The sequence below is a fragment of the Heptranchias perlo genome, chromosome 20, assembly GCF_035084215.1.
Source record: "Heptranchias perlo isolate sHepPer1 chromosome 20, sHepPer1.hap1, whole genome shotgun sequence".
Lineage (NCBI taxonomy): Eukaryota > Metazoa > Chordata > Chondrichthyes > Hexanchiformes > Hexanchidae > Heptranchias > Heptranchias perlo.
The window spans coordinates 25,184,842-25,211,969 of NC_090344.1; the positions used below are offsets into that span (position 1 = coordinate 25,184,842).

At 46.0% G+C, this 27,128-nt stretch overlaps 1 protein-coding gene and 1 non-coding gene across 2 annotated transcripts; one reads left to right on the forward strand and one right to left on the reverse strand.

Moving 5' to 3' along the window:
- Window positions 1-7,658: 7,658 nt before the first annotated feature.
- Window positions 7,659-25,436, reverse strand: LOC137335987 (zinc finger protein 850-like). Its single transcript, XM_068001490.1, has 2 exons — window positions 23,931-25,436; window positions 7,659-9,525 (listed from the first exon to the last, which is right to left on the reverse strand). The coding sequence occupies exons 1-2, from the start codon at window positions 25,254-25,256 to the stop codon at window positions 7,921-7,923; spliced, it is 2,931 nt and encodes a 976-aa protein (XP_067857591.1). The 5' UTR covers window positions 25,257-25,436; the 3' UTR covers window positions 7,659-7,920.
- On the forward strand, window positions 19,269-19,363 carry trnay-gua (transfer RNA tyrosine (anticodon GUA)). The gene is made up of 2 exons: window positions 19,269-19,305; window positions 19,328-19,363. It is a non-coding gene; the product is annotated as a tRNA-Tyr (tRNA).
- Window positions 25,437-27,128: the final 1,692 nt, after the last annotated feature.

Sequence of the window (27,128 nt, forward strand, 5' to 3'; positions counted from 1 at the left end):
ACCTGGAATTTGGTACAGCCGTTGTTAAAGTTAACAGGAAGGAACAATAATTGTCCCTTCTCTCAGCACAAGTTGACGCCTGGAGGTTTATCCGAAGCAAGTTCCTCAAAACTAGAGCTTTTTCACGTAAAAGGCGAACATGATAAGCACGACACTACGGAAACCTCAGCACACGATTTTCGCAGTACCTCAGGGCCCTGCCCACTGGTTCAACAGCGGGACAGTGTTTTCGGGGTGGGCCCTTCACTGTTCAGAACATAATTATTACCAGAATTAAAATTTGTCGCATTAAAGTGCTCCTTATCTGTTAATTTCGATTTACACCCTTGCCAGTTTTATGCAGAAACAAGTAACAATGTTTAAGGGATGTGGTGTGTTCAATGATCCTGCAATAACCGTATTACGCAGTGTGAGAAGTAAAACACAGAAAATCCAACGCCTGCCCCAAACTGATGGCCATAAGAAAAATAAAAGGCCGGTTAGCTCAGTTGGTTAAAGCGTGATGCTAATAACACTAAGGTCGCGGGTTCGTTCCCCATACGAGTTATCAGTAATGCATTACGTTATTTTAGCAACTTTGAATATCCAGACTTTGCAAACAAGGAAATTCACGCAAAAAGTCAGAGGGAATAGTTTTTAGAATAGCATTCATTACAGTGCTTGATATATCTTTACCCCTGGGGCGGAGAAACGCATCTTTCTGTTCATTCTTCATTTATCCTTCTTTTCTCACTCACCTTTCTGTGTCTCCATCTCTTTCTATCTGCCTCTTTTCCTATCTCTCTATTTCTTTCCATTTCCGGAACCATTTTTCCAGGTATGCTTACTGACAAACATTACAACCTGTGTCACTCAGTATCCCGGTATATTTACTGACACACATTACAATCCGTGTCACGCAGTATCTGGGTATGTTCACTGAAAAACATGACAACCTGTGTCACTCAGCATCTGGGTCGGTTTGCTGAAAAACATTACATTCCGTGTCATTCAGTATCCGGGTATGTTTACTGACACACATTACAATCTGTGTCATTCAGTATCCGGGTATGTTTAATGACACACATTACAATCTGTGTCACTCAGTGTCCGGGTATGTTTACTGACACACATTACAATCTGTGTCATTCAGTATCCGGGTATGTTTACTGACACACATTACAATCCGTGTCATTCAGTATCCGGGTATGTTTACTGACACACATTACAATCTGTGTCATTCAGTATCCGGGTATGTTTACTAACACACATTACAATCCGTGTCATTCAGTATCCGGGTATGTTTACTGACACACATTACAATCTGTGTCATTCAGTATCCGGGTATGTTTACTGACACACATTACAATCTGTGTCATTCAGTATCCGGGTATGTTTACTGACACACATTACAATCTGTGTCACTCAGTATCCGGGTATGTTGACTGACACACATTACAATCTGTGTCACTCAGTATCCGGGTATGTTGACTGACACACATTACAATCTGTGTCACTCAGTATCCGGGTATGTTTACTGACACACATTGCAATCTGAGTCACTGAGTATCTAACAATATGAAGCAATGAGTTATATTCCCGCTGTAATATCGCTTTGTCGGTTTGCTGATAAACGTTTAACTCGGGGCTTGTGCCCTTTAATGGTCACAAGCAGTATCAAACAGACAGAGCGTGTCTGGCCGCCCGGAGATGAGGAAAAGGCATCACTTTAGGAATCAAATGCTTCAAATCAAATGTTCGCCGGCGCTGAGAGAGGCAAAAAACAGAGAAAAATGCAGAAAGAAATAAAGCTAAGTAAAGATGCTATCAATATTTCTCTTCCTTGATGCTTCTCGACTCCTTCCCCAAGCCTCCAACGCCGGTTAAAATTTCACGGTAAATTAATGCGAGATTCGACCCAAAGAACGACAGCAAAACAACCAAATTCTGCTGAAATTCGGAATTAAACCAGGGACTTTCAAATTTTCGCATTCTCAACTGAGCTATTTCGGCTCCATCCCAAGTTGGACTGTGTGGCGTTGCTTTGGAAAAAAAACATAAACCGGGTGGAATTGCCTCTCCCGCTCATTCCTTACTTCGGGGGAATGGGACCGACCAGATCTCGGAGCTCAGGTTATGTTAATGTTCTGCTGATGGTATCTTAATATTATCTTGTGTTTGGCCACTTTTAACAAGGTTCGTGGACACATTCTTCCATCATCCCGTCTCCCACATCGCGCCTCTCTCTCATTCATTCTTTCCTCCATTCAATCCATCAGGGAGCGGGAATCAGAGCTCACCCTCAAACCCACTACACACAAACCCCCGGTCAATAATGTACACTCTTTATAAACACAAAATACAAATACACCAGGGGAGACCTCACAGTGTTGGACACGGAACGAAATACACTTGTGTTTATAAATACAGAAAGCGGACACACCAGGGGAGAACTCAAAATTTTGAATGCGGAGTGAAAAATACTGAAGTGTTTATGAAAAGTTACAGAACACATTATGTGTGTAAAATTCTCCGTCTTTTTCTCGGCACTGATGGGCTGTGAACGGAGAGACGGGCCCAAAGCCTCTCTGATGGGCTGTGAAGGGAGAGACGGGCCCAAAGCCTCTCTGATGGGCTGTGAAGGGAGAGACCGGCCCAAAGCCCCTCAAATCCGCACTGACTCCGAGCTGCGGGTGAAATGAAATAAAGTTCAATCTGCAGCAGCGAGCGGTTGGAGAGAGATGAAGGTCCAGAATCAAGGAGGACATTTTTGATACTGCCCTTGAATCTAGTTTATACAAAATACTCCTTCAACTTTCTGCCATAGGAATTTCGAACTGGGGATCGCTTGTGAAATCAGCATAAAAATTAAAGCACAAACCACCCAAAGTGGGGCTCGAACCAACAACCCTGAGAACAGCTAACTCCGCACAGGCCTGGGACTGAGCCTGGGCGTTTCCTGCTCTGTGGGGCTCAGTACCATTCTGGGTGAGATCAGGTAACAGACCCCAGACCGGAAACTGTGCTTTTCCTGTTATGTGTGGAGCAGGTGAACGGCCTCTCCCCGATGTGACTGTGTCGATGAGTTTCAAGCTCAGACAGATAATTGAATCCCTTCCCACAGTCCCCACATTTCCAAGGTTTCGCCGTGGTCCGGGTGTCTTTGTGTCTCTCCAGGTTGGACGATCAGTCGAAGCCTCGTCCACACACAGAACACGTGTACGGTTTCTCCCCGCTGTGAATGGTGCGGTGTTTTTTCAGGCTGTGTAACTGGTAAAAGCTCTTTCCACAGTCAGTGCACTGGAACACTCTCACTCGGGTGTGTGTGTCTCGGCGCTTTTCCACTCACACTGATGTTTGCAAATCCTCGCCTTCTCATACCCTGTAAAAGGAATTTACAAAAGTCATCACTGTAAATGCAGGATCGAAATTCAGAACAGACAATTCTAGTCTCTGTGGAACATTCTTTCCTCTCTTGTTCCCCAAAGCTGTAAATCCCCGTCCCACACACTCTCCCTCCTCCCTGTGCTGAAATCCAAACCCATCCCACCATCTCCAATATTTCTTCCCTCCACTCCCAGTTTTCTCCCTCCCTCTCCTCTGATTGGGTTCAGTTCTAAACCCGCTGTGGGCAGAGTGAGAATAAAATAAATGAGGCACTGGGACCCTGAAGCCCCGCCCACTCTTTGTTCACGGTCACTGGGACCCTGAAGCCCCGCCCACTCTTTGTTTCCGGTCACTGGGACCCTGATGCCCCGCCCACTCTTTGTTTCCGGTCACTGGGACCCTGAAGCCCCGCCCACTCCTTGTTTCCGGTCACTGGGACCCTGAAGCCCCGCCCACTCTTTGTTTCCGGTCACTGGGACCCTGAAGCCCCGCCCACTCTTTGTTTCCGGTCACTGGGACCCTGAAGCCCCGCCCACTCTTTGTTCCCGGTCACTGGGACCCTGAAGCTCCGCCCACTCTTTGTTCCCGGTCACTGGGATCCTGAAGCCCCGCCCACTCTTTGTTCCCGGTCACTGGGACCCTGAAGCCCCGCCCACTGTCTGCTCCTGTACCAAGATGGCCGCGCACGCGCCATAATTCCACCATGACTTCCTCTCGCACGATGGCGGCCAATCACACTGGTAATCGGGGCGGCCGCCGGACGGGCCTCTAACCGAATTGCCAACACGGGGCATTTTACTCTTATTTCTGGCCTCAAGCCGCCTCCAGGTGTTTGTGAAGTTTCCACGCCCACTCACAGATCCAATTCCTCCCCGGCCTCCGACTCGACTGTTTCCACCACTCGCACTGCGCATGCTCATATCGCAGTCCAGTCCTGCCCCTGCGCACTGGCCTCCTGTCGTCATTGATAGGGCACATTCTGAACCGCGGGGGATTCTGGGTAAATACCCCGCCATTGCAAGCCGGAATTGCTGAACTGAAAATTAATTATTGTCATCCCATGGAGGTTGGCGCCATGGAGGCAACAAACAAAATAATTAAATAAATTGTACAGAAACCCGAGTGCTCGGGCCCTCCCCCGTGGTGCCGCCACCTTTCCGTTACTAATTCGCACCTCAGGCCCGCAACGCCCAATCTGGTTCAATTGCTAAATGTTCTCAAACTTGAATTCAGACCTGTCATTCTCAGGGAAACTTAGGAGGTCACATTTTTTCTATGCCCTACCAGAGAGCCAGTTAATGGCTTTAATAAGCTGGTAACAATTTTTGTAAAGGTGGAAAGAGGAGAAAAATACCACGAGCGATGCCTCAAAACACAAGGGACCACTTACACTGTGACACCAAATCTAGGGCCACTTAAACTGGGACACCAAATCCAGGGACCAATTACACTGTGACACCAAATCTAGGGCCACTTAAACTGGGACACCAAATCCAGGGACCACTTACACTGTGACACCAAATCAAGGGACCACTGACACTGGGACACCAAATCCGGGGACCAATTACACTGGGACACCAAATCCGGGGACCACTTGCACTGGGGCACCAAATTAAGGGGCCACTTGCACTGGGGCACCAAATTAAGGGGCCACTTGCACTGGGGCACGAAATTAAGGGACCACTTACACTGAGACACCAAATCCAGGGACCACTTACACTGAGACACCAAATCCAGGGACGACTTACACTGGGACACCAAGTCCAGGGACGACTTACACTGGGACACCAAGTACAGGGAAAACAAAGATGGTGACATCCATTTGAATCCTTTTTTTGCACCTTCTTCAGTGCCTCTATATCCTTTTTTTAATATGGAGAACAAAACTTTTCACAGTACACCACGTGCAGTCTAATCAAGGTTCTATACAAGTTGAAGATAACTTCTCTGCTTTTCAACTATGCTCCAGAAATGAACCCCAGTGCTTGGTTTGCTTTTTTGTGGCCTTTTCAACATGTGTCACTACTTTTAGTGATTTGTGTTTCTGTGCCCCTAGAACTCTTTGCTCTTCTACCCCTTTTAGACTTATTATCCATGCATTATGTGGCCTCCTTGTTCTTGCGACCAAAATGTTCCACTTCACCCTCATCTTTTCAAAATTCCTTTGCCAATTACATCCCCATTCTGCAAGTTTATTAATGTCTTCTTGTATTTTGTCTTAGTCTTCATCAGTATTAATTATACCCACCCCGCCAATCAGGTGTCATCTGCTAAATTTTTTAATTGTAAATTCGACTCCCGAGTCCAAATCGTTTATATAAATTGTGAACAGTGGTCCCAGCATCGATCATTGTGAAACACCACTTTCCACCTATTAACAGTCTGAGTAGCTACCCTTACCCCAGCTGTCTGTTTTGGAGTGGTGATCAAGAGAAACTTCTTGACAGAGGGAGTTGTGAGATTGTGGAATTCACTTCCAAAGTTCTGTCATGACAAGTTCTCATGTTTTTATCCAAAGCAGGCCTCAGCCCAGTCATTTACTCCAAATGTTGATGCAATGGTTCAAGCTAAGAGGTGCCAGGTATCGGGAGCAGCAGTAACTAAAATCTAAATGTAAGCAAGTACAAATAGAGTTCATCTTAATCTATTTCTAGTTCAATACCTTTTGCTGAATGTGGCCCAGGCCAAGTGCCAGGATATCGGGTCAGGTTCACCATAGAAAGTGAGTTTGACACCCCTGAGAGAGACAATGTGAACCAGATTACCCTCATCCACTAACCCAGCAACTTCTTCAAAAAACTCAAGCAAGTTTGAAAGACATAAACTTCTTTTCCAGAAGCCGTGTTGAGTATCTCTAATGGTCCCTTCTCTTTCCCCATGATCTTAAACAGCATCTCTTAGGATCCCTTCAAGCATCTTCCCTCTGATCGAGGTCACACTGAAGGGCCTGTCATTCCCCGGCTCTGACTTATCCCCTTTCGTGAAAATGGGAACTACGTGAGCTACCTTCCAATCTCAGAGGACAATCCCTGACTCGATTGAGCTGTTGAAGATACAGGCATGGGGCTCACAGAGCACCCATCCCATCTCTTTAAACACCCGTGGGTGGATATCATCTAGACCTGGAATATAAAGTATTTTCAGATTTCATATTTTATCCAAGATGATATCCCTTTCTATTTTAATATTTATGATGTAATTGTCGACAGCACATCCCACAGCTGGAATCTGAGTCTCATCTACAGGAGTGTAGGCTGATGAGAAATAGTCATTTAACAGCTCAGCCATAGCCCGGGAATCTGTCATGAACTGTCTTTCAGTGGCCCGAAAACCTCTTTAATGGTCTTCTGACTCTTGACGTTGCTGGAAAGACGTTTGCTATTATTCCCACAATTGTGCACCATCTTCTTTTCCAAAGATCTCTGAGCTTCTCCAATAGCTGCATGTGTCTCCCTCGATTGTGGGTGATATTTGTCCCAATTCTCCTGTGAACTGAGTTCATCCTGTTCCGACCTGAGTTAAATGTAAGACAGTTCAGGGAGTCGGGAATCATTCACCCCGAGACCTACACTGACAGGTAAAACCCCAGACGGTTCCTTCGTAAGGATTCCTCTGGTTCCTCGGCATATATTTGTCAGGATACTGAAACCCAGCTTTCTTACAGTCCACTCCTGGAGGCCCCACTCCCTGAGCCTGCAACCTTCAGCAGGGTCAGTGGTGGAGTTCCGCAGTGGGAGTGATCCCAGAGTAACTGTCAGGATCGCTCCCGCCCTGTGGATGTTCAGGGTTGTGTATTTTTAGTGATCCTGGTGTCTAACACGCACACAGCAATAAAACCGTGAATTCTGGAAACACACTGCAGGTCCTTCTTTATCTGGAGATCGAATGACTGTTGTATAATTGTACCAGCAGTTAACAGGCTCCTGTGAACTCCTCCCTCTGCTTTTTAATGCAGACTTTAACCCATTTATTTTTAACGGGTTTATTTTAAATGAGTTAACGCCTGCCTTAAATGGTAGACTCAGGACTGTCACTCAAACAGGTTAAATCTCCATAGAATAATTACCACAGTCATTTTTAGACTGGACGCCGTACGGTGACTTTGCTGTCAGTGAAGAGAGACGAGAAAGACCAAAGTGCCGTTTGCCCCTCTCAGTGTGGCCCTGAAGGACTGTGTCCAGGCTGAAGTTCTGTTCCCACCGGACGATCCTCCCCCCAGATTGTCCTTTCTGAGCTCCAGTCAGGTGATGCTAAACACTCAGGTGGGAAAGACCAAAATCTACAACAAGGTGTTTAAAATAAAGCTGATTTATTTGACAGATATCCAGAATATTAAACTCCAGCCCAGTTATTGGGATTATTAACATCTGCGGAAACAAACCCCAACTGTCAGAATGAACATGGTTCAGTCCTGGATGGGATTAACAGCAGAATCCAACCCCTGCAGTCACATGTGAACTCACTGGTGTCTCAGCACGTCTGATGACTGAGTGAATCCCTTCCCACACACGGAGCAGGTGAACAGTCTCTCCCCAATGGGTGTGCGTTGATGTGTCAGCAGTTCATTTTTGCTTTTAAAGCTCTCCTCACTGTCAGAACAATTAAAGGTCTCTCCCCAGGGTGAGTACGTTGGTGTGTCAGAAGGTGGGATGACCGAGTGAATCTCTTCTTACACACAGAGCAGATAAACGGCCTCTCCCCAGTGTGAGTGCGTTGGTGTCTCAGCAGTTCGTTTTTGCTTTTAAACCTCTTCTCACAGTCAGAACATTTAAAAGGTCTCTCATCAGAGTGAACTTGTTGGTGTGCCAGAAGATGGGATGACCGAGTGAATCTCTTCTTACACAAGGAGCAGGTGAACGGTCTCTCCCTCGTGTGAGTGCGTTGGTGTCTCCACAGTTCGTATATGCTTTTAAAGCTTTTCTCACAGTCAGAACATTTAAAAGGTCTCTCATCAGAGTGAACTCGCTGGTGTGTCAGAAGGTGGGATGACCGAGTGAATCTCTTCTTACACACGGAGCAGGTGAACGGCCTCTCCCCAGTGTGAGTGCGATGGTGTCTCAGCAGTTCGTTTCTGCTTTTAAATCTCTTCCCACAGTCAGAACATTGAAAAGGTCTCTCCCCAGTGTGAACTCGTTGGTGTGTCAGCAGATTCCTTTTGCTTTTAAACCTCTTTGCACAGTCAGTACATTTAAAAGGTCTCTCATCAGAGTGAACCCGCTGGTGTGACAGAAGGTGGGATGACTGAGTGAATCTCTTCTTACACACGGAGCAGGTGAACGGTCTCTCCCCAGAGTGAACTCGTTGGTGTGACAGAAGGTGGGATGACTGAGTGAATCTCTTCTTATGCTGAGAGCGGGTGAACGGCCTCTCCCCAGTGTGAGTGCGTTGGTGTCTCAGCAGATTAATTTTGCTATTAAAGCTCTTCTCACAGTCAGAATATTTAAAATGTCTCTCCCCAGTGTGAACTCGTTGGTGTGTCAGAAGGCTGGATGACTGAGTGAATCTCTTCCCACACACAGAGCAGGAGAACGGCCTCTCCCCAGTGTGAACTCGCTGGTGTGTCAGAAGGTTGGTTGACTGAGTGAATCTCTTCCCACACACAGAGCAGGAGAACGGCCTCTCTCCAGTGTGAGTGCGCTGGTGTGTCAGCAGTTCATTTCTGCTTTTAAATCTCTTCTCACAGTCAGAGCATTTAAAAGGTCTCTCCCCAGTGTGAATTCGCTGGTGTGACAGCAGGGTGGATGAAGAAGTGCATCCCTTTCCACACACGGAGCAGGTGAACGGCCTCTCCTCAGTGTGAACTCGCTGGTGTGTCAGAAGGTTGGATAACTGAATGAATCTCTTCCCACACACAGAGCAGGTAAACGGCTTCTCCCCAGTGTGTGTGCGTTGGTGTGTGAGCAGATTACTTTTGCTTTTAAACCTCTTCTCACAGTCAGAACATTTAAAAGGCCTCTCCCCCGTGTGAACTCGCTGGTGTATCAAGAGGCCGTCTGACTGAGCGAATCCCTTCCCACACACGGAGCAGGAGAACGGTCTCTCCCCGGTGTGACTGCGTCGATGAATTTCCAGCTGTGACGGGCAATTGAATCCCTTCCCACAGTCCCCACATTTCCACGGTTTCTCCGTGGTCCGGGTGACCTTGTGTCTCTCCAGGTTGGATGATCAGTTGAAGCCTCGTCCACACACACGGTGTCTCCCCGCTGTGAATGGTGTGATGTTTTTTCAGGCTGTGTAACTGGTTAAAGCTCTTTCCACAGTCAGTGCACTGGAACACTCTCACTCGGGTGTTTGAAATCTTCTCCCACAGACAGAATAAACAAACATTTCTCCTTCTATATTCAAAGGCCGATGATATTCAGGTCCTGATCATTCGAGTGACTCAGTCAGATCTTAACATGATCTTTGGTTTGAGTTTCCTGTCTGCAAATCCTCCCATTCCAATACCCTGCAAAAAGAGTTTACAAAAGTCATCACTGTAAATACACGATCGAAATTTAGAACAGACAATTCTAGTTTCTATGGAACATTCTTTCATCTCTTGTTCCCCAAAGCTGTAAATCCCCGTCCCACACACTCTCCCTCCTCCCTGTGCTGAAATCCAAACCCATTGCATTATCTTTCAGTGGCCCTAAACCATGAGTGAACGTGAGAGAGTGAATGTGAGAGAGTGAGAAAGTGAATGTGAGAGAGTGAATGTGGGAGAGCGAATGTGAGAGAGCGAATGTGAGTACAGCAGTGGGCTCGGTGTGGAGAATGAAGTGGGGCAGGTGGAGCATGTTTCAGTGGGGCAGCAGTGATCATAATCTCATTAGGTTTAGAATAGTTATGGAAAAGGACAAGGAACAAACAGATATGAAAATACTTAACTGGAGGAGGGCTAATTTCAGTGAGTTAAAAAGGGATCTTGTCCAGGTGGATTGGAATCAAAAATCCAGGCAGAACAGTAATTGAAGTTGGTTCAGGTACAGAGCAGACAGATCCCCACGGGGGAGAAAGGAAGGGCATTCAAAGCTAGAGCTCCCTGGATGGCTAAAGAGATAGAGATTAAAATGAAACAGAAAAAGGAGGCTTATGACGAATGTAAGGTTCATAATATAGTCGTGAACCAGGCTGAACAAAGAAAGTACAGAGGAGATCTGAAAAAGGGAATAAGAGGTGCAAAGAGAGAGTATGAGAATAGATTGGTGGTTAACATAAAAGGGAATCCAAAAGTCTTTTTTAAACATACAAATAGTAAAAGGGGAGTCAAAGGAAGGGTGGGGTCGATTAGGGACAAAAAAGGAGATCTTCTTGTGGAGGCAGAGGGCATGGCTGAGGCACTAAATGAGTACTTTACATCCGTCTTCACCAGAGAAGAGGATTCTGCCATTGTACAGTAAAGGAGGAGGTCGTAGTGATATTGGAGACAACAAAAATAGATAAAGAGGAGGTACTTAAAAGATTGGCTCAAAGTAAAAAAAGTCTTTCGGTCCAGATGGGATGCCTCCAAGATTACTGAGGGAAGTAAGGGTGTAGATAGCGGAGGCTCTGACCACAATCTTCCAATCCTCCTTGGATATGGGAGTGGTGTCTGAGGACTGGAGGATTGCAAGTGTTACACCCCTGTTCAAAAATGTAGGAGAGGGATAAAACCGGCAATTACAGGCCAGTCAGCCTAACGTCGGTGGTGGGAAACTTCTCGTGACTAGAATCCGGGACAAAATTAATTCTCACTTGGAAGAACGTGGGTTAATAAATGACAGTCAATATAGATTTGTTAAAAGTAAAATTGTGTCTGACTAATTTGATTGAGTTCTTCAATGAAATAACGGAGAGTGTTGATGAGGGTAGTGCACTCGATGTTGTGTATACGGACATTTAAAAGGCATTTGGTAAAGTACCACCGAATGGACCTGTTGGTAAAATTGAAGCCCATGGCAGCATGGATACAAAATTGGCGGAGAGACAGAATGCAGAGAGCAGTGGGGAACCATTGTTTTACAGACTGGAAGGAAGTATACAGTGGTGTTCCGCAGGGGATGGTATTAGGACCATGACTCTTTTTGATATGTATTAATGACCGAGACGTGTAACTCGTGGGGTGCCGCAAGGATCAGTGCTTGGGCCTCAGCTATTTACAATATATATCATTGACTTCGATGATGGGACCGAGTGTAAAGTATCCAAGTTTGCTGATGATATAAAGCTAGATGGGAAAGTAAGCTGTGAGGTGGACACAAAGAGTCTGCAAAGGGATATAGACAGGTTAAGTGAGTGGGCAAGAAGGTGGTAGGTAGAGTATAATGTGGGGAAATGTGAGGTTATTCACTTTGGTAGGAAGAATAGAAAAACAGAATTTTTTAAATGGTGAGAAACTATTAAATGTTGATGTTCAGAGAGATTTGGGTGTCCTCGTACAAGAAACACCGAAAGATAACATGCAGGTACAGCAAGCAATTCGGAAGGCAAATGGAATGTTGGAATTTATTGCAAGGGGGTTGGAGTCGAAGAATAAGGAAGTCTTGTTGCAATTGTACAGGGCTTTGGTGAGACCACACCTGGAGTACTGTGTACAGTTGTGCTCTCCTTATCTAAGGAAGGGTATATGCAGCGAAGGTTCACTCGATTGATTCCTGGGATGAGACGGTTGTCCTATGAGGAGAGATTGAGTAGAATGGGCCTATACTCTCTGGAGTTCAGAAGAATGTTCGATATTTTATCAGTACATTAAGAACAAGAGGATAGCTCAGGAAAAGGTGGGATCTATCAGGGATGATAAGGCTAACTTGTGTGTAGAAGCAGAACATGTGGGTAGGGTTTTAAATGAATATTTTTTCTCCGTATTGTCAAAGGAAGGGGATGATCCGGACGTAGTAGTTAAAGAGGAGAGGTGTGTAATATTGGATAAGGTAAACATAACGAGAGAGGAAGTACCAGAGGGACTGGAATCCTTGAAAGTTGATAAGTCACCAGGGCTGAATGGATTGTTTCCTGGGCTATTGGAGGAAGCCAGGGAGGAAATAGCGGATGCTCTGAGGATCATTTTCCAATCCTCATTAGATACAGGGGAGGTAACGGAAGACTGCAAATGGAAGGCCATTGTTTAAAAAGGTTACAAGGGAAAGACCGAACAATTATAGGCCGGTCAGTCTTACCTCGGTGGTGGGCAAACTATTAGAATCAATACTGAGAGATAGGATAAACTGTCGCTTGGAAAGGCATGGTTTAATCAGGGATAGTCAGCATGGATTTGTTCAGGGAAGGTCATGCCTTACAAATCTGATTAAATTATTTGAGGAAGTGACGAGGAGGATTGATGATGGTCGTGCTGTTGGATGTTGTCTGCATGGATTGTAGTAAGGCATTTGAAAAGGTGCCACATGGCAGACTGGTCAGAAAGGTAAAAGCCCATGGGATACAGGGAAATGTGGTGAATTAGATCCAAAATTGGCTCAGGAACAGGAAACAAAGGGTAAAAGTCGATGGATATCTTTGCGAATGGAAATCTGTTTCCAGTGGTGTGCCACAGGGCTCAGTGTTGGGTCCCCGCTGTTTGTGGTATATCTTAATGATTTGGACTTGAATGTCTGGAGCATGATTGGCAAATGTGCAGATGACACAAAAATTGGCCGTGTAATTGATAGTGAAGAGGGTAGCTGTCGACACCAGGAAGATATCAATGGGTTGGTGGAGTGGGCCGAAAAGTGGCAAATGGAGTTCAACTCGGAGAAGTGTGAGGCAATGCACTTCGGGAGGGCAAACAGTAAAAGGGAACACGCAGTAAACAGGAATATATTGAGAGGGGTGGAGGAAGTGAGAGACCATGGAGTGCATGTGCACAGGTCCCTGAAGGTGGCAGTACAGGTAGATAAGGTTGTGAAGAAGGCATACGGAATGCTCTCCGTTATTAGCTGAGGTATAGAATACAAAAGCACGGATGTAATGACTGTATAAACTGTATAAAACGCTGGTAAGGCCACAGCTGGAGTATTGTGTGCAGTTCTGGTCACCACATTACAGGAAGGACGTAATTGCTCTGGAGAGAGTGCAGAGAAGATTTACAAGAATGTTGCCAGGGCTTGAAAATTGCAGCTACGAGGAGAGATTGGATAGGTTGGGGTTGTTTTCCTTGGAGCAGAGGAAGCTGAGTGGTGACTTGATTGAGGTGTACAAAATGATGAGGGGCCCAGATAGAGTAGACAGGAAGTATCTGTTTCCCCTAGCAGAGAGTTCAAGAACTAAAGGAAATCGATTTAAGCTGATTGGCGGAAGGATTAGAGGGGACATGAGGAAAAACCTTTTTACCCAGAGGGTGGTGGGTGTATGGAATCCGCTGCCCGAATTGGTGGTAGAGGCAGGGACCCTCAACTCTTTTAAAAATTAACTGGACCTGCACCGAAAGTGCTGTAAGCTGCAGGGCTACGGACCGGGTGCTGGAAGGTGGGATTAGAATGGGCACCTGGTTGTTCTTCGAGCCAGCGCAGACACAATGGGCCGAATGGCCCCCTTCTGTGCTGTATCTTTTCGATAGTTCTAAGAATGAGAGGTGATCTCATTGAAACTTGTAAGATTCTGAGAGGGCTTGAGAGGGTACATACTGAGAGGATGTTTCCCCTGGCTGGAGAGTGCAGAAGTAGGAGCATTGTCTCAGGATAAGGGGTCGGCCATTTAAGACTAAGATGAGGAGGAATTTCATCACTGAGAGGGTTGTAAATCTTTGGAATTCTCTACCTCAGAGGGCTGTGGATGCACAGTCGTTGAGTATATGCAAGGCTGAGATTGATAGATTTTTGGACTCGAAGGGAATCAAGGGATATGGTGTTTGGGCAGTCAAGTGGATTTGAGGTCAAAGATCAGCCTTGATCTTATTGAATACAGAGCAGGCTCAATGGGGCGTACGGCCTACTTCTGCTCCTATTTCTTATGTTCTTATGAGCCATCACATTTTCTTCCTCATTTACAGACTCTCCCTGACATTCACCATTTCTCTTGCAAACACAGAAGCTCCCTGACCGATCACCATTTCTCATTCATCGACAGACTCCCCCGACCTTCACCATTTCTCTTTCATTTACAGACGCTCCCTGATCTGTCATCCTTTATCGTCTATTTGCAAGTGCTCCCTGACCGATCATCACTTATCCTTAATTTACAGACTCTCCCTGACTGATCACCATTTCTCCTTCATTTAGACTCCCTCGACCTTCACCATTTCTCCTTCATTTACAGATACTCCCTGACCGATCACCATTTCCCCTTCATTTACAGACGCTCCCTGACCGATCACCATTTCTCCTTCATTTACAGACGCTCCCTGACCGATCACGATTTCTCCTTCATTTACAGACGCTCCCTGACCGATCACCATTTCTCCTTCATTTGCAGACGCTCCCTGACCGATCACCATATCCCCTTCATTTACAGACGCTCCCTGACCGATCACCATTACTCCTTCATTTACAGACGCTCCCTGAACGATCACGATTTCTCCTTCATTTACAGACGCTCCCTGACCCATCACCATTTCTCCTTCATTAACAGACGCTCCCTGACCGATCAACATTTCTCCTTCATTTGCAGACGCTCCCTGACCGATCACCATTTCTCCTTCATTTACAGACGCTCCCTGACCGATCACCATTTCTCCTTCATTTACAGACGCTCCCTGACCGATCACCTTTTCTCCTTCATTTACAGACGCTCCCTGATTCGATGAGTCACGAGGTTTGACGCTGACTCTGCGCATGCTCGGAGGCCGCGGGCCGTGTGTTGAGTTTCGGGTCTGATCTAAACCGGAGCCCCCGGAGTGTAGAGAGAGAGAGGAGAATGTTCACTGTTTGATATTCGGGCCCGGGGCCGCACTCGGGGTTTGTGAAGCCCCCGCCCCCTCCCCCGGGGTTTATTAACCCGCTCCCCCCGCCCATCTCTCACCTGTTGCGGACACGATCTCGGCCTCACTCCCCGTCCGCCGCGCATGCTCAGCTCACACTGCCCGGGTGATTGACGGGAGCTCCGGACCAATAGGAAGAGCGGAGAGGGACTGGAGGACCGAGCGGGCGGTTGGTCCTCCAACCAATGTGAGTGTGTGAGGGGCGGGACTTGCGGCACCGAGTGGGCGGGGCTGAGCCCGGATCTCCCTCATTGGCTGAAACTCTGCATCATTTTGAAAGCTGATTGGTGTGAAACTCTTGGGGAAAACTGGCCCTTTGTGTTGTGGAGAAAAACCGATGGAACCGAGTGGGTGGAGCAAAGATTTCAACATTGGGAATGAAATGGATTAATTCAGGACAGACAGCAGGGATTATTGGAGGAAATAACACAGTGTGGGGATAAAATGCAATGGAGGTTGTGAAGATGGATTGTTAAAAAGTGTTTGAGAAGATGCCGGACAGGAGGCTTGTTGATCAGATTCAAGCTCACGGTATTAAAGGGAGTGGGTCAGTGTGGATGGGAAGTTGGAGAAAGGGCAGAGTGGTGGTTAATGGATGTTTTTCAGACTGTGGGGATGTAAACAGTGGTGTCCCCCAGGGGCAGTGTTGGGACCATTGCTCTTCTCAATATCGAGAAATGACCTGGGCTTGGGAACAAGGGCATAAGATCAACATTTCCAGACAACACCAAGATAGGGAGCATTATGAACTGTGAAGAGGAATGTTAGCAACTTCAGTGTGGCATCGGAACATTAGGAACAGGAGTAGGCCATTCAGCCCCTCGAGCCTGTTCCACCATTCAGTGAGATTGGTATCAGTGAGTGTGGGGTTGGATTATATCAGGCAGGAGGAGATTGGTATCAGTGACTGTGGGGTTGGTTTATATCAGGCAGGAGGAGATTGGTGTCAGTGACTGTGGGATTGTTTTATATCAGACAGGAGGAAATTGGTGTCTGTGACTGTTTTTTTTATCAGACTGGAGGTGATTGATGTCAGTGACTGGGTTACATAAGAACATAAGAAATAGGAGCAGGAGTAGGCCAATCGGCCCCTCGAGCCTGCTCCGCCATTCAATAAGATCATGGCTGATCTGATCCTAACCTCAAATCTAAATTCATGTCCAATTTCCTGCCCTCTCCCCATAACCCCTAATTCTAGGGGTTCTTTACTTCTAGGAAACTGTCTATTTCTGTTTAAAATTTATTTAATGATGTAGCTTCCACAGCTTCCTGGAACTGGAATTAGCCATTTAGCCCCTGAAGCCTGCTCCCCCATTCAATTGGATCAGGACTAATCTGTATCACAACTCCATTTAATCGCCTTTGTTCCATATCCCTTGCAAACCTCACACAACACAAATCTATCAATCTCAATATTGAAAATTTCAATCGAGCCCCAGCATCCACAGCCTTTCGGGGAAGTGAGTTTGTCATTTCCACTACGCTTTGTGTGAAAAATTGCCACCTTATTTTGCTTGTAAATCACCTAGCTCTAATTTTAAGATTTTCAAGAAGGTGGCAGCTGGAGTATAATGTGTGGAAATGTGGAATTTTTTCACTTTGGTAGGAAGAATGGAAAGGGGAATATTTTTTTAAAAGGTGAGAGACTAAGAAATGTTGGTGTTCAGAGAGATTTAGGTGTCCCTGTGCATGGATCACAGAAAGTTAATATGCAGGTGCAGCAAACATTTAGGAAAGCAAATAGTATATTTGCCTTTATTGCAAGGGGGTTGGAGAATAAAAGTAAGGAAGTCTTGCTGCAATTATATAGGGCTTTGGTGAGACTCACCTGGATTACTGTGTACAGTTTTGGTCTCCTTACCTGAGCAAGTGTATACTTGCCTTAGAGCGGGTGCAACGAAGGTTCATTAGATTGATTCCTGGGATGAGAGGGTTGTTGTATGAGGAGAGATTGAGTAGAATGGCCCTATATTCTCTGGAGTTTAGAAGAATGAGAGGTGATCTCATTGAAACGTCTGAAATTCTTAGAGGGCTTGACAGGGTAGATGCTGAGAGGCTGTTTCCCCTGGCTGGAGAGTCTAGAACTAGGGGGCAAAGTCTCAGGAAAAGGGATCGGCCATTTAGGACTGAGATGAGGAAAAATGTCTTCACTCAGATGGTTGTGAATCTTTGGAATTAGTCGTTGAGTATATTCAAGAATGAGATCGAGAGATTTTTGAACACCGAGGGAATCAAGGAATCGGGCAGGAAAGTGGAATTAAGGTAGAAGATCACCGATGTACTTACTGAATGGCAGAGCAGGCTCGAGGATTCTATTTCTTATGCCCTCTTGTTCTGGATTCCCCCTCCAGAAGAAATCATTTCTCTGCATCTATATTATTGAATCCCTTTATTATTTTAAACATCTCGATGAGATCATGCCTCAATATTCTAAACTCATTGGAATTAAATCTAAGTTCATGCAACCCGTCCTCATAATTTAATCGTTTTAACCCCGGTATCATTCTGGTGAATCTACACTGTATCGTTCCCAAGGCCGATTGATCTCTCTCTCGGTTCGTTGCCCAGTTCTCCAGATGGGGTCTGACCAAGGTTCTTTACAACTGAAACATCACTTCTGTATTCCAACCCCACTCAAGATAAAGGTCAACATTAAATTAGACTTGTTGATTATTGTCAAGATTTGCAAGGAATTTACAAAGGATTCGAGGGGATCTTAGAGTTGGGATTTTTCTTTATTCTGTCCACTCAAGGAGTTTGATAACAGACTTACTCCTTTGAATTTAGTGCTGGATTATTGAGCCATGATGTGTTTACTTGTTTGTATTTTGTTAAATACATTTGCTGAGTGGATTTAAATTGAAGACGAGATTTCCAGGCCTGATGCTCTATTCACACATTGAAGGTGAGAGAGATGCTGTGGGACACACGATAAATCCAGTAGCTGAAAATGATTCACAGACTGGGTTTTGTGTTTAGTGATCCCGGGTACATTACCGATACCTTCCCTGGATCCCAAGGCTGGGAGAGGCACTCAGGAAGGTCTGGGCAGCAGGGACTTGGCCATGAGAGTAATTGAAGATATGAGAACTGAAATAATCTGAAGTGAGAAAGGAGAAAAGGCATAATAATCGGTAATTAGGACATCAATTAGTCTCTTATCTTGAATTCATCAAGTAATTGACCCATTCTGTTTGAAACAAAGTTGATTTATTTGACATAGATCCAGAATATTGAATTTCAGCCCAGTTATCGCGGTTATTAACATCAGCAGAAACAAATCCAAACTGCCAGAATGAAGTTCTGCTGCTGAAACTCTCATCTTAGCCTTTGCTTATCCCTAGACTCGACTATTCCAATGCTCTCCAGGCCCGGCCGTCCACTTTACACCCTCCGTAAACTTGAACCCACAATCTCCAGATCAATAATCAGTCACATTATTCATTGTGTCACTGGCCCAGGCTGTGGAGAACACGGAGCAGCTCACACTCCCACAGCACTGCGGTATGAGCAGGTACCGAGTCAGCCTCAGTCATGAGCACTGGAATCCACGAGTCCGGTGTGTCAAAGGTGCACGGTGAACAATCACCAAAGTGAAACATTTTGCCGCTTCCCTTCGATACCTCAGCTGGTCGAGTGACAAGACTGTCGCGGAAAATAAGATAAAGTCATCCTTATGTCATTTGTTCAACTCCTGCTCGAAGGAGTACGGGTGATTTTGCAATAAGCAGCACTTAGTTCAAGGTCACTCTCTTAACTTTACAGGCAACTTACAGATTAACATGTTGCCATGAAAGCACAGGACGCCTCTTTTCCTTTCTCAAACTTCAGAACTTTCTGTGTCTGCCCAAACAAGGCTGTTTTGCCTCTGCTCACCAGCAGGGAGTGCTTTTGAGCAGCAATACTTCAAAACACTCAGCTCTCGCTTTCAGGCAAAAGAAGTCTTCGATCAGCACCGGACTCCACGAGTCTGAACATGTCAACAGGCGCACGGTGAATAATCACCAAAGACAATCCTTTCTATCACTTCCCTTCGATAGCTCAGCTGGTAGAGCGGAGGACTGTAGTGAATTAAACCAAAGTAAAGTCATCCTTAGGTCGCTGGTTCAATTCCGGCTCGAAGGAGTGAGTGTGCTTTTGGAATAAGCAGCAATTACCTCAAGGTCTCTCTCTGAACTTGACAGGCACCTCACAGATTAACATGTTGGCACTGAGTCACAGGACACCACTTTTCCTTTCTCAAAACCTGAAAGCTTTCTGTGTGTGCCCGAGCAAGGCTGTTTCACTCGAGCATTTCCCTCTGCTCACCAGCAGGGAGTGCCTTTGAGCAGCAACACTTCAAATCGCCCTCAATTTCAGGCAAAAAGGTCTTCGATCAGTTAGTCAGTCAGGGCTCACGCTGCTCCCTCAAGCTCGGGCGGCTGTTGCTTTCCGGTGACCTCATCTTCCTTCCGCAGGCTCGGGCTCTTCTCAGCATCATTCATGATTACTGTGGCTTCCCGTTCTGCTGTTCCTCACTTGTTGATGCTCGATACTGCAGATTGGAGCAAAGTATTTAATATATTCAGGGAGCGGCAACCCAAGGCAAGATTTCTCTGCTGGTCGTGGAGCAGCTTGGAGGCGAGTGCGAGGCGGGAACTTATGAAGGGCGATTTACAAACAGCAAACGAGGAATTAGCTCAACTGGTAGAGCGCTCACTTGGCATGTGAGAAGTAGTGGGATCATTGATTATATTCTCCACTCACCGTTTGTCTTGATGCAATTATACAGAAAGAAGAGTGTTGTCAGCGAGTCCATAGCCCATGTACTTCCTAAACTTTACTGTGTGTTTGAGTACAGAGAGGTCAAGGGGCAGAACATCTTTTGATGAGCTGCAGTCAGCAAAAGTTCTTGATTTTGCTCTGCAGCAAAGATGGAAAGATGAGGTGAGAGATGGAAAAAAAGCTTCATAATCCCTGATGCCTTCTCTGAAGATTGAATTCAGGACCTTCAGATTATGACACTGATGCACTGCTTGCTGCACTAAGAAGGCACTTACCAGGTCTGGAGCCAGGCAGCACCACCAAGTTGGACAGTTTGCAAGGTATTGAAAGCAATAAAATAATGTACAGTTTGCAAAAAAATTCCCAAACCAAGTAGGAATCGAACCTCTTGCTTTCTAATCCATAATCATATGCGTTATCCATTGCACCACTAGTCACAATTATAGTGAGGAAGTAGCATTGTGAGGCAGTGAGCATGGCAGAGGTACTAAATAAATACTTTCCATCTGTCTTCACCATGGAAGAAGATGCTGCCAGAATGTCAGTAAAGGAAGATGTAGTTGAGATACTGGATTGGCTAAAAATTCATAAAGAGGAGGTACTTGAAAGGCTGTCTGTACTTAAAGTAGAAACGTCACCTGGTCCGGATGGGATGCATCCTCTGTTAGTGAGGGAAGTAACGGTGGAAATTGCAGAGGTACTGGCCATAATCTTCCAAACATCCTCAGATATGGGGGTGATGCCAGAGGACTGGAGAATTGCAAATGTTACACCCTTGTTCAAGAAAGGGTGAAAGATAAAACCCAGCATCCACAGACCAGTCAGTTTAACCTCGGTCGTGGGGAAAGTTCTAGCAACGATAATCCGGGATAGAATTAGCAGTTACTTGGACAAGTATTAGGGAAAGCCAGCACGGATTTGTGAAAGGCAAATTGTGTTTAACTAACTTGATCGAGTTTTTTGATAAGGAGCAGAGAGGGTCGATGAGGGCAATGCAGTTGATGTGGTGTGTTTGGACTTTCAAAAGGCGTTAGATAAAGTGCCGCATAATGGGCTTGTCATCAATATTAAAGCCCATGGAATAAAAGGGGCAGTAGCAGCATTGATACAGAATTGGCTCAATAACAGGAAACAGAGAGTCGTGGTGAACAGTTGTTTTTCAGAATGGAGGGAGGTGTACAGTGGTGTTCCCCAGGGGTCGGTGCTGGGATCACTGCTTTTCTTGATATATATTAGTGACTTGGACCTGGGTATACAGGGCACAATTTCCAAACTTGAAAGTGTAGTGAACAGTGAGGATAATAAACTGTGAGGAGAAGAGTGATTTACTTCAAGAGGTTCCCAATTCGATTCGGAAATGCAGTGGATCCGTGGCTCTAAAGCAGGCGGACACCCTAAATGGGAAGATATGGAGGAAAAATTCGGATAAATGAGATGGTGGCCGGGTATGAGACGGGATATTAAAGATCTTGTGGTGGGATGTGTGATTGGTGCTCGGTGGATGGGATGCCAATCAACCGGGCTGCTTTGTCCTGGATGGTGTCGAGCTTCTTGAGTGTTGTTGGAGCTGCACTCATCCAGGCAAGTGGAGAGTATTCCATCATACTCCTGACTTGTGCATTGTAGATGGTGGAAAGGCTTTGGGGAGTCAGGAGGTGAGTCACTTGCTGCAGAATACCCAGCCTCTGACCTGCTCTTGTAGCCACAGTATTTATATGGCTGGTCCAGTTAAGTTTCTGGTCAATGGTGACCCCGAGGATGTTGATGGTGGGGGATTCGGTGATGGTAATGCCGTTGAATGTCAAGGGGAGATGGTTAGACTCTCTCTTGTTCGAGATGGTCATTGCCTGGCACTTGTCTGGCGCGAATGTTGCTTGCCACTTATCTGACCAAGCCTGGATGTTGACCAGGTCTTGCTGCATGCAGGCACGGACTGCTTCATTATCTGAGGGGTTGGGAATGGAACTGAACCCTGTGCAATCATCAGTGAACATCCCCATTCCTGACCTTATGATGGAGGGAAGGTCATTGAAGAAGCAGCTGAAGATGGTTGGACCCAGGAGCTCTTGCAGCAATGTCCTGGGGCTGAGATGATTGGCCTCCAACAACCACTACCATCTTCCTTTGTGCCAGGTATGACTCCAGCCACTGGAGAGTATTCCCCCGATTCCCATTGACTTCAATTTTGCTGTTCAATTTTGTCCCCCATAATGAAAATTGGAACTATGTGAGCTACCTTCTAATCTCAGGGGACTATCGCTGACTCTATTGAGCTGTTGAGGATACAGGCAAGGGGCTCACAGAGCACCCGTCCCATCTCTTTAAACACCCGGGGGTGAATATCATCTGGACCTGGAGCTAAACCTATTTTAAGATTTCATATTTTATCCAAGATCACGTCCCTTTCTATTTTCATATTTATGATGTTATTGTTGACAGCACATCCCACAGCTGGAATCTGAGCATCATCTACAGGAGTGTAGACTGATGAGAAATAGTCATTTAACAGCTCTGCCATAGCCTGGGAATCTGCCCTGAACTGTCTTTCAGTGGCCCTAAACCATCTTTAATGGTCTTCTGAATCCTGACGTAGCTGGAAAGGCGTTTGCTATTATTAGCACATTTGTGCACCATCTTCTTTTCAAAGATCTCTTAGCTTCTCTAATGGCTGCTTGTGTCTCCCTCGATTGTGGGTGATATTTGTCCCAATTCTCCTGTCAACTGAATTCATCCTGATCTGACTGTAAGACAGTTCGGGGAGTCAAGAATCATTCACCGCTAGACCCACACTGACAAGTAAAACCCCAGACGGTTCCTTAGTAAGGATTCCTCTGGTACCTCAGCATATATTTGTCAGCTATCTTGCAGTCCACTCCTGGAGGCCCCACTCCCTGAGCCTGCAACCTTCAGCAGGGTCAGAGGTGGAGTTCCGCAGTGGGAGTGATCCCAGAGTAACTGTCGGGATCGCCCCCACCCTGTGGATGGTCCGGGTCGTGTATTTTTAGTGATCCTGGTGTCTAACACGCACACAGCAATAAAACCGTGAATTCTGGAAACACACTGCAGGTCCTTCTTTATCTGGAGATCGAATGACTGTTGTATAATTGTACCAGCAGTTAACAGGCTCCTGTGAACTCCTCCCACTGCTATTTTGATGCAGACTTTAAATCATTTATTTTTAACGGGTTTATTTTAAATGAGTTAACGCCTGCCTTAAATGGTAGACTCAGGACTGTCACACAAACAGGTTAAATCTTCATAGAATCATTACCACAGTCATTTTTAGACTGGACTCCGCACGGCGACTTTGCTGTCAGTGAAGAGAGATGAGAAAGACCAAAGTGCCGTTTGCCCCTCTCAGTGTGGCCCTGAAGGACTGTGTCCAGGCTGAAGTTCTGCTCCCCCCAGATTGTCCTTTCTGAGCTCCAGTCAGGTGATGCTAAACACTCAGGTGGGAAAGACTAAAATCTACAACAAGGTGTTTAAAACAAATCTGATTTATTTAATAGATATCCAGAATATTAAACTCCAGCCCAGTTATAGGGGTTATTGATATCAGAAGAAACAAACCCTAACTGTCAGAATGAACATGGTTCAGTCCTGGATGGGATTAACAGCAGAATCCAACCCCTGCAGTCAAATGTGAACTCGCTGGTGTCTCAGCACGTGTGATGACTGAGTGAATCCCTTCCCACACATGGAGCAGGTGAACAGTCTCTCCCCAATGAGCATGTGTTGATGTGTCAGCAGTTCATTTCTGCTTTTGAAGCTCTTCTCACAGTCAGTGCATTAACAGGTCACTCAATAGTGTGAACAAGTTAATGTTTCAGAAGGTGGGATGATCGAGTGAATCCCTTCCCACACACGGAGCAGGTGAACGGTCTCTCCCCAATGGGCATGTGTTGATGTCTCAGCAGTTCGTTTCTGATTTTAAATCTCTTCCCAAAGTCAGAACATTTAAAGGTCTTTCATCAGTGTGAACTCGCTGGTGTCTCAGCAGGGTGGATGACCGAGTAAATCCCTTCCCACACACGGAGCAGGTGAACGGCCTCTCCCCAGTGTGAGTGCGCTGGTGTGTCAGCAGATAAATTTTGCTTTTAAATCTCTTCTCACACTCAGAACATTTAAAAGGTCTCTCATCGGAGTGAACTCGCTGGTGTGACAGAAGGTTGGATGACCGAGTAAATCTCTTCTCACACAAGGAACAGGTGAACGGTCTCTCCCCAGTGTGACTGCGTTGGTGTCTCACCATTTCGTTTCTGATGTTAAATCTCTTCTCACAGTCAGGACATTTAAAAGGTCTCTCATCAGTGTGAACTTGCTGGTGTGACAGAAGGTGTGATGAATGAGTGAATCTCTTCTTACACACAGAGCAGATGAACGGCCTCTCCCCAGTGTGAACTCGCTGGTGTGTCAGCAGAGTGGATGACCGAGTGAATCCCTTCCCACACACGGAGCAGGTGAACGGCCTCTCCCCAGTGTGAGTGCGTTGGTGCGACAGCAGATTCCTTTTGCTTTTAAACCTCTTCTCACAGTCAGAACATTTAAAAGGTCTCTCATCAGTGTGAACTCGCTGGTGTCTCAGCAGGGTGGATGACCAAGTAAATCCCTTCCCACACACGGAGCAGGTGAACGGCCTCTCCCCAGTGTGAGTTCGTTGGTGTCTCAGTAGTTCGTTTCTGATTTTAAATCTCTTCCCACAGTCAGAACATTTAAAAGGTCTCTCATCAGTGTGAACTTGCTGGTGTTGCACAAGGTATGATGAATGAGTGAATCCCTTCCCACACACGGAGCAGCAGAACGGCCTCTCCCCAGTGTGAACTCGCTGGTGTGCCAGCAGGATGGATGACCGAGTGAATCTCTTCCCACACACGGAGCAGGTGAACGGCCTCTCCCCTGTGTGAGCGCGTTGGTGTGTTAGCAGATGACTTTTGCTTTTAAACCTCTTCTCACAGTCAGAACATTTAAAAGGTCTCTCATCAGAGTGAACTCGCTGGTGTTGCAGAAGGTGTGATGACTGAGTGAATCTATTCTTACTCACGGAGCAGGTGAATGGGCTGTCCCCAGTGTGAACTCGCTGGTGTGATAGAAGCTGAGATGACCGAGTGAATCCCTTCCCACACACGGTGCAGATGAACGGTCTCTCCCCAGTGTGAATGCGTTGGTGTGTCAGCAGATTACTTTTGCTTTTAAACCTCTTCTCACAGTCCGAACATTTAAAAGGTCGCTTATCAGAGTGAAATCGCTGGTGCATCAGGAGGCTGTCTGACTGAGTGAATCCCTTCCCACACACGGAACAGGTGAACAGCCTCACCCCAGTGTGATTGCGTCGATGAATTTCCAGCAGTGAAGGGTAATTGAATCCCTTCCCACAGTCCCCACATTTCCACGGTTTCTCCGTGGTCCGGGTGACCTTGTGTCTCTCCAGGTTGGACGATCAGTTGAAGCCTCGTCCACACACAGAACACGTGTACGGTTTCTCCCCACTGTGAATGGTGTGATGTTTTTTCAGGCTATGTAACTGGTTAAAGCTCTTTCCACAGTCAGTGCACTGGAACACTCTCACTCGGGTGTGTGTGTCTTGGTGCTTTTCCACTCACACTGATGTTTGAAATCTTCTCCCAGAGATAGAACAGACAAACATTTCTCCTTCCACATTCAAAGGCCGATGATATTCAGGTCCTGATGAATCGAGTGACTCTGTCAGATCTTGACGTGGTCTTTGGTTTGAGTTTCCTGTCTGCAAATCCTCCCCTTCAAATACCCTGTAAAAGGAGTTTATAAAAGTTATCACTGTAAGTACAGGATAAAAATTCAGATCAGATAACTCGTCGTTCTATGGAACATTCTTTCCTCTCTTATTCCTCAAAGCTGTAAATCCCCGTCCCACACACTCTCCCTCCTCGCTGTGCTGAAATCCAAACCCATCAAATCATCTTTCAGTGGTACTAAGCCATGAGTGAAAGGGTGAGAGAGTGAATGTGAGAGAGTGAATGTGAGAGAGTGAGTGTGAGAGAGTGAGTGTGAGAGTGTGACTGTGAGAGAGTGAATGTGAGAGAGTGACTGTGAGAGAGTGAATGTGAGAGAGTGAATGTGAGAGAGTGAATGTGAGAGAGTGTGAGAGAGTGAATGTGAGAGAGTGAATGTGAGAGAGTGAATGTGAGAGAGTGAGTGTGAGAGAGTGAATGTGAGAGAGTGAATGTGAGAGAGCGAATGCGGGAGAGCAAATGTGAGTACAGCAGTGGGCTCGATGTGGAGAATGAAGTGGGGCAGGTGGAGCATGTTTCAGTGGGGCAGCAGTGATCATAATCTCATTTGGTTTAGAACAGTTATGGAAAAGGACAAGGGACAGTCAAATGTGAAAATTCTTAACTGGAGGAGGGCTAATTTCATGAGTTAAAAAGGGATCTTGTCCAGGTGAATTGGTATCAAAAATTGGCAACAAAACAGTAATTGAACAATGGGAGGCCTTCGAGGAGGAGTGGGTTTGGTAGAGAGTAGACAGATTCCCACGAGGAGGAAAGGAATAGCATCCAAAGCTAGAGCTCCCTGGATGACGAAAGAAAAAGAGATCACCATTTCTCCTTCATTTACAGACTCTCGCTGACTGATCACCATTTCTCCTTCATTTACAGACTCTCGCTGACTGATCACCATTTCTCCTTCATTTACAGACTCTCGCTGACTGATCACCATTTCTCCTTCATTTACCGATGCTCCCTGAATGATCACCATTTCTCCTTCATTTACAAACGCTCGTTGACCGATCACAATTTCCCCCTCATTTGCATATGTTCCCTTATCGATCACGATTTCTCCTTCATTTACAGACCCTCCCTGACCGATTACCATTTCTCCTTCATTTACAGACACTCCCTGACCGATCACGATTTCTCCTTCATTTACAGACGCTCCCTGACCGAATACCATTTCTCCTTCATTTACAGACGCTCCCTGACCGATCACCATTTCTCCTTCATTTACAGATACTCCCTGACCGATCACCATTTCTCCTTCATTTACAGACGCTCCCTGACCGATAACCATTTCTCCTTCATTTACAGATACTCCCTGACCGATCACCATTTCTCCTTCATTTACAGATACTCCCTGACCGATCACCATT

Excerpts from the sequence above, each read along its gene's own strand:
- LOC137335987 (XM_068001490.1), bottom strand. The coding sequence starts at position 25,256 with ATGCACCAGCGATTTCACTCTGATAAGCGACCTTTTAAATGTTCGGAC. Across the intron at positions 9,526-23,930 it reads CTTTGGGAAGAGATTTAAAA|AACCTGGAGAGACACAAGGT; the intron begins TCAGAAACGAAC and ends AACTGATCATCC.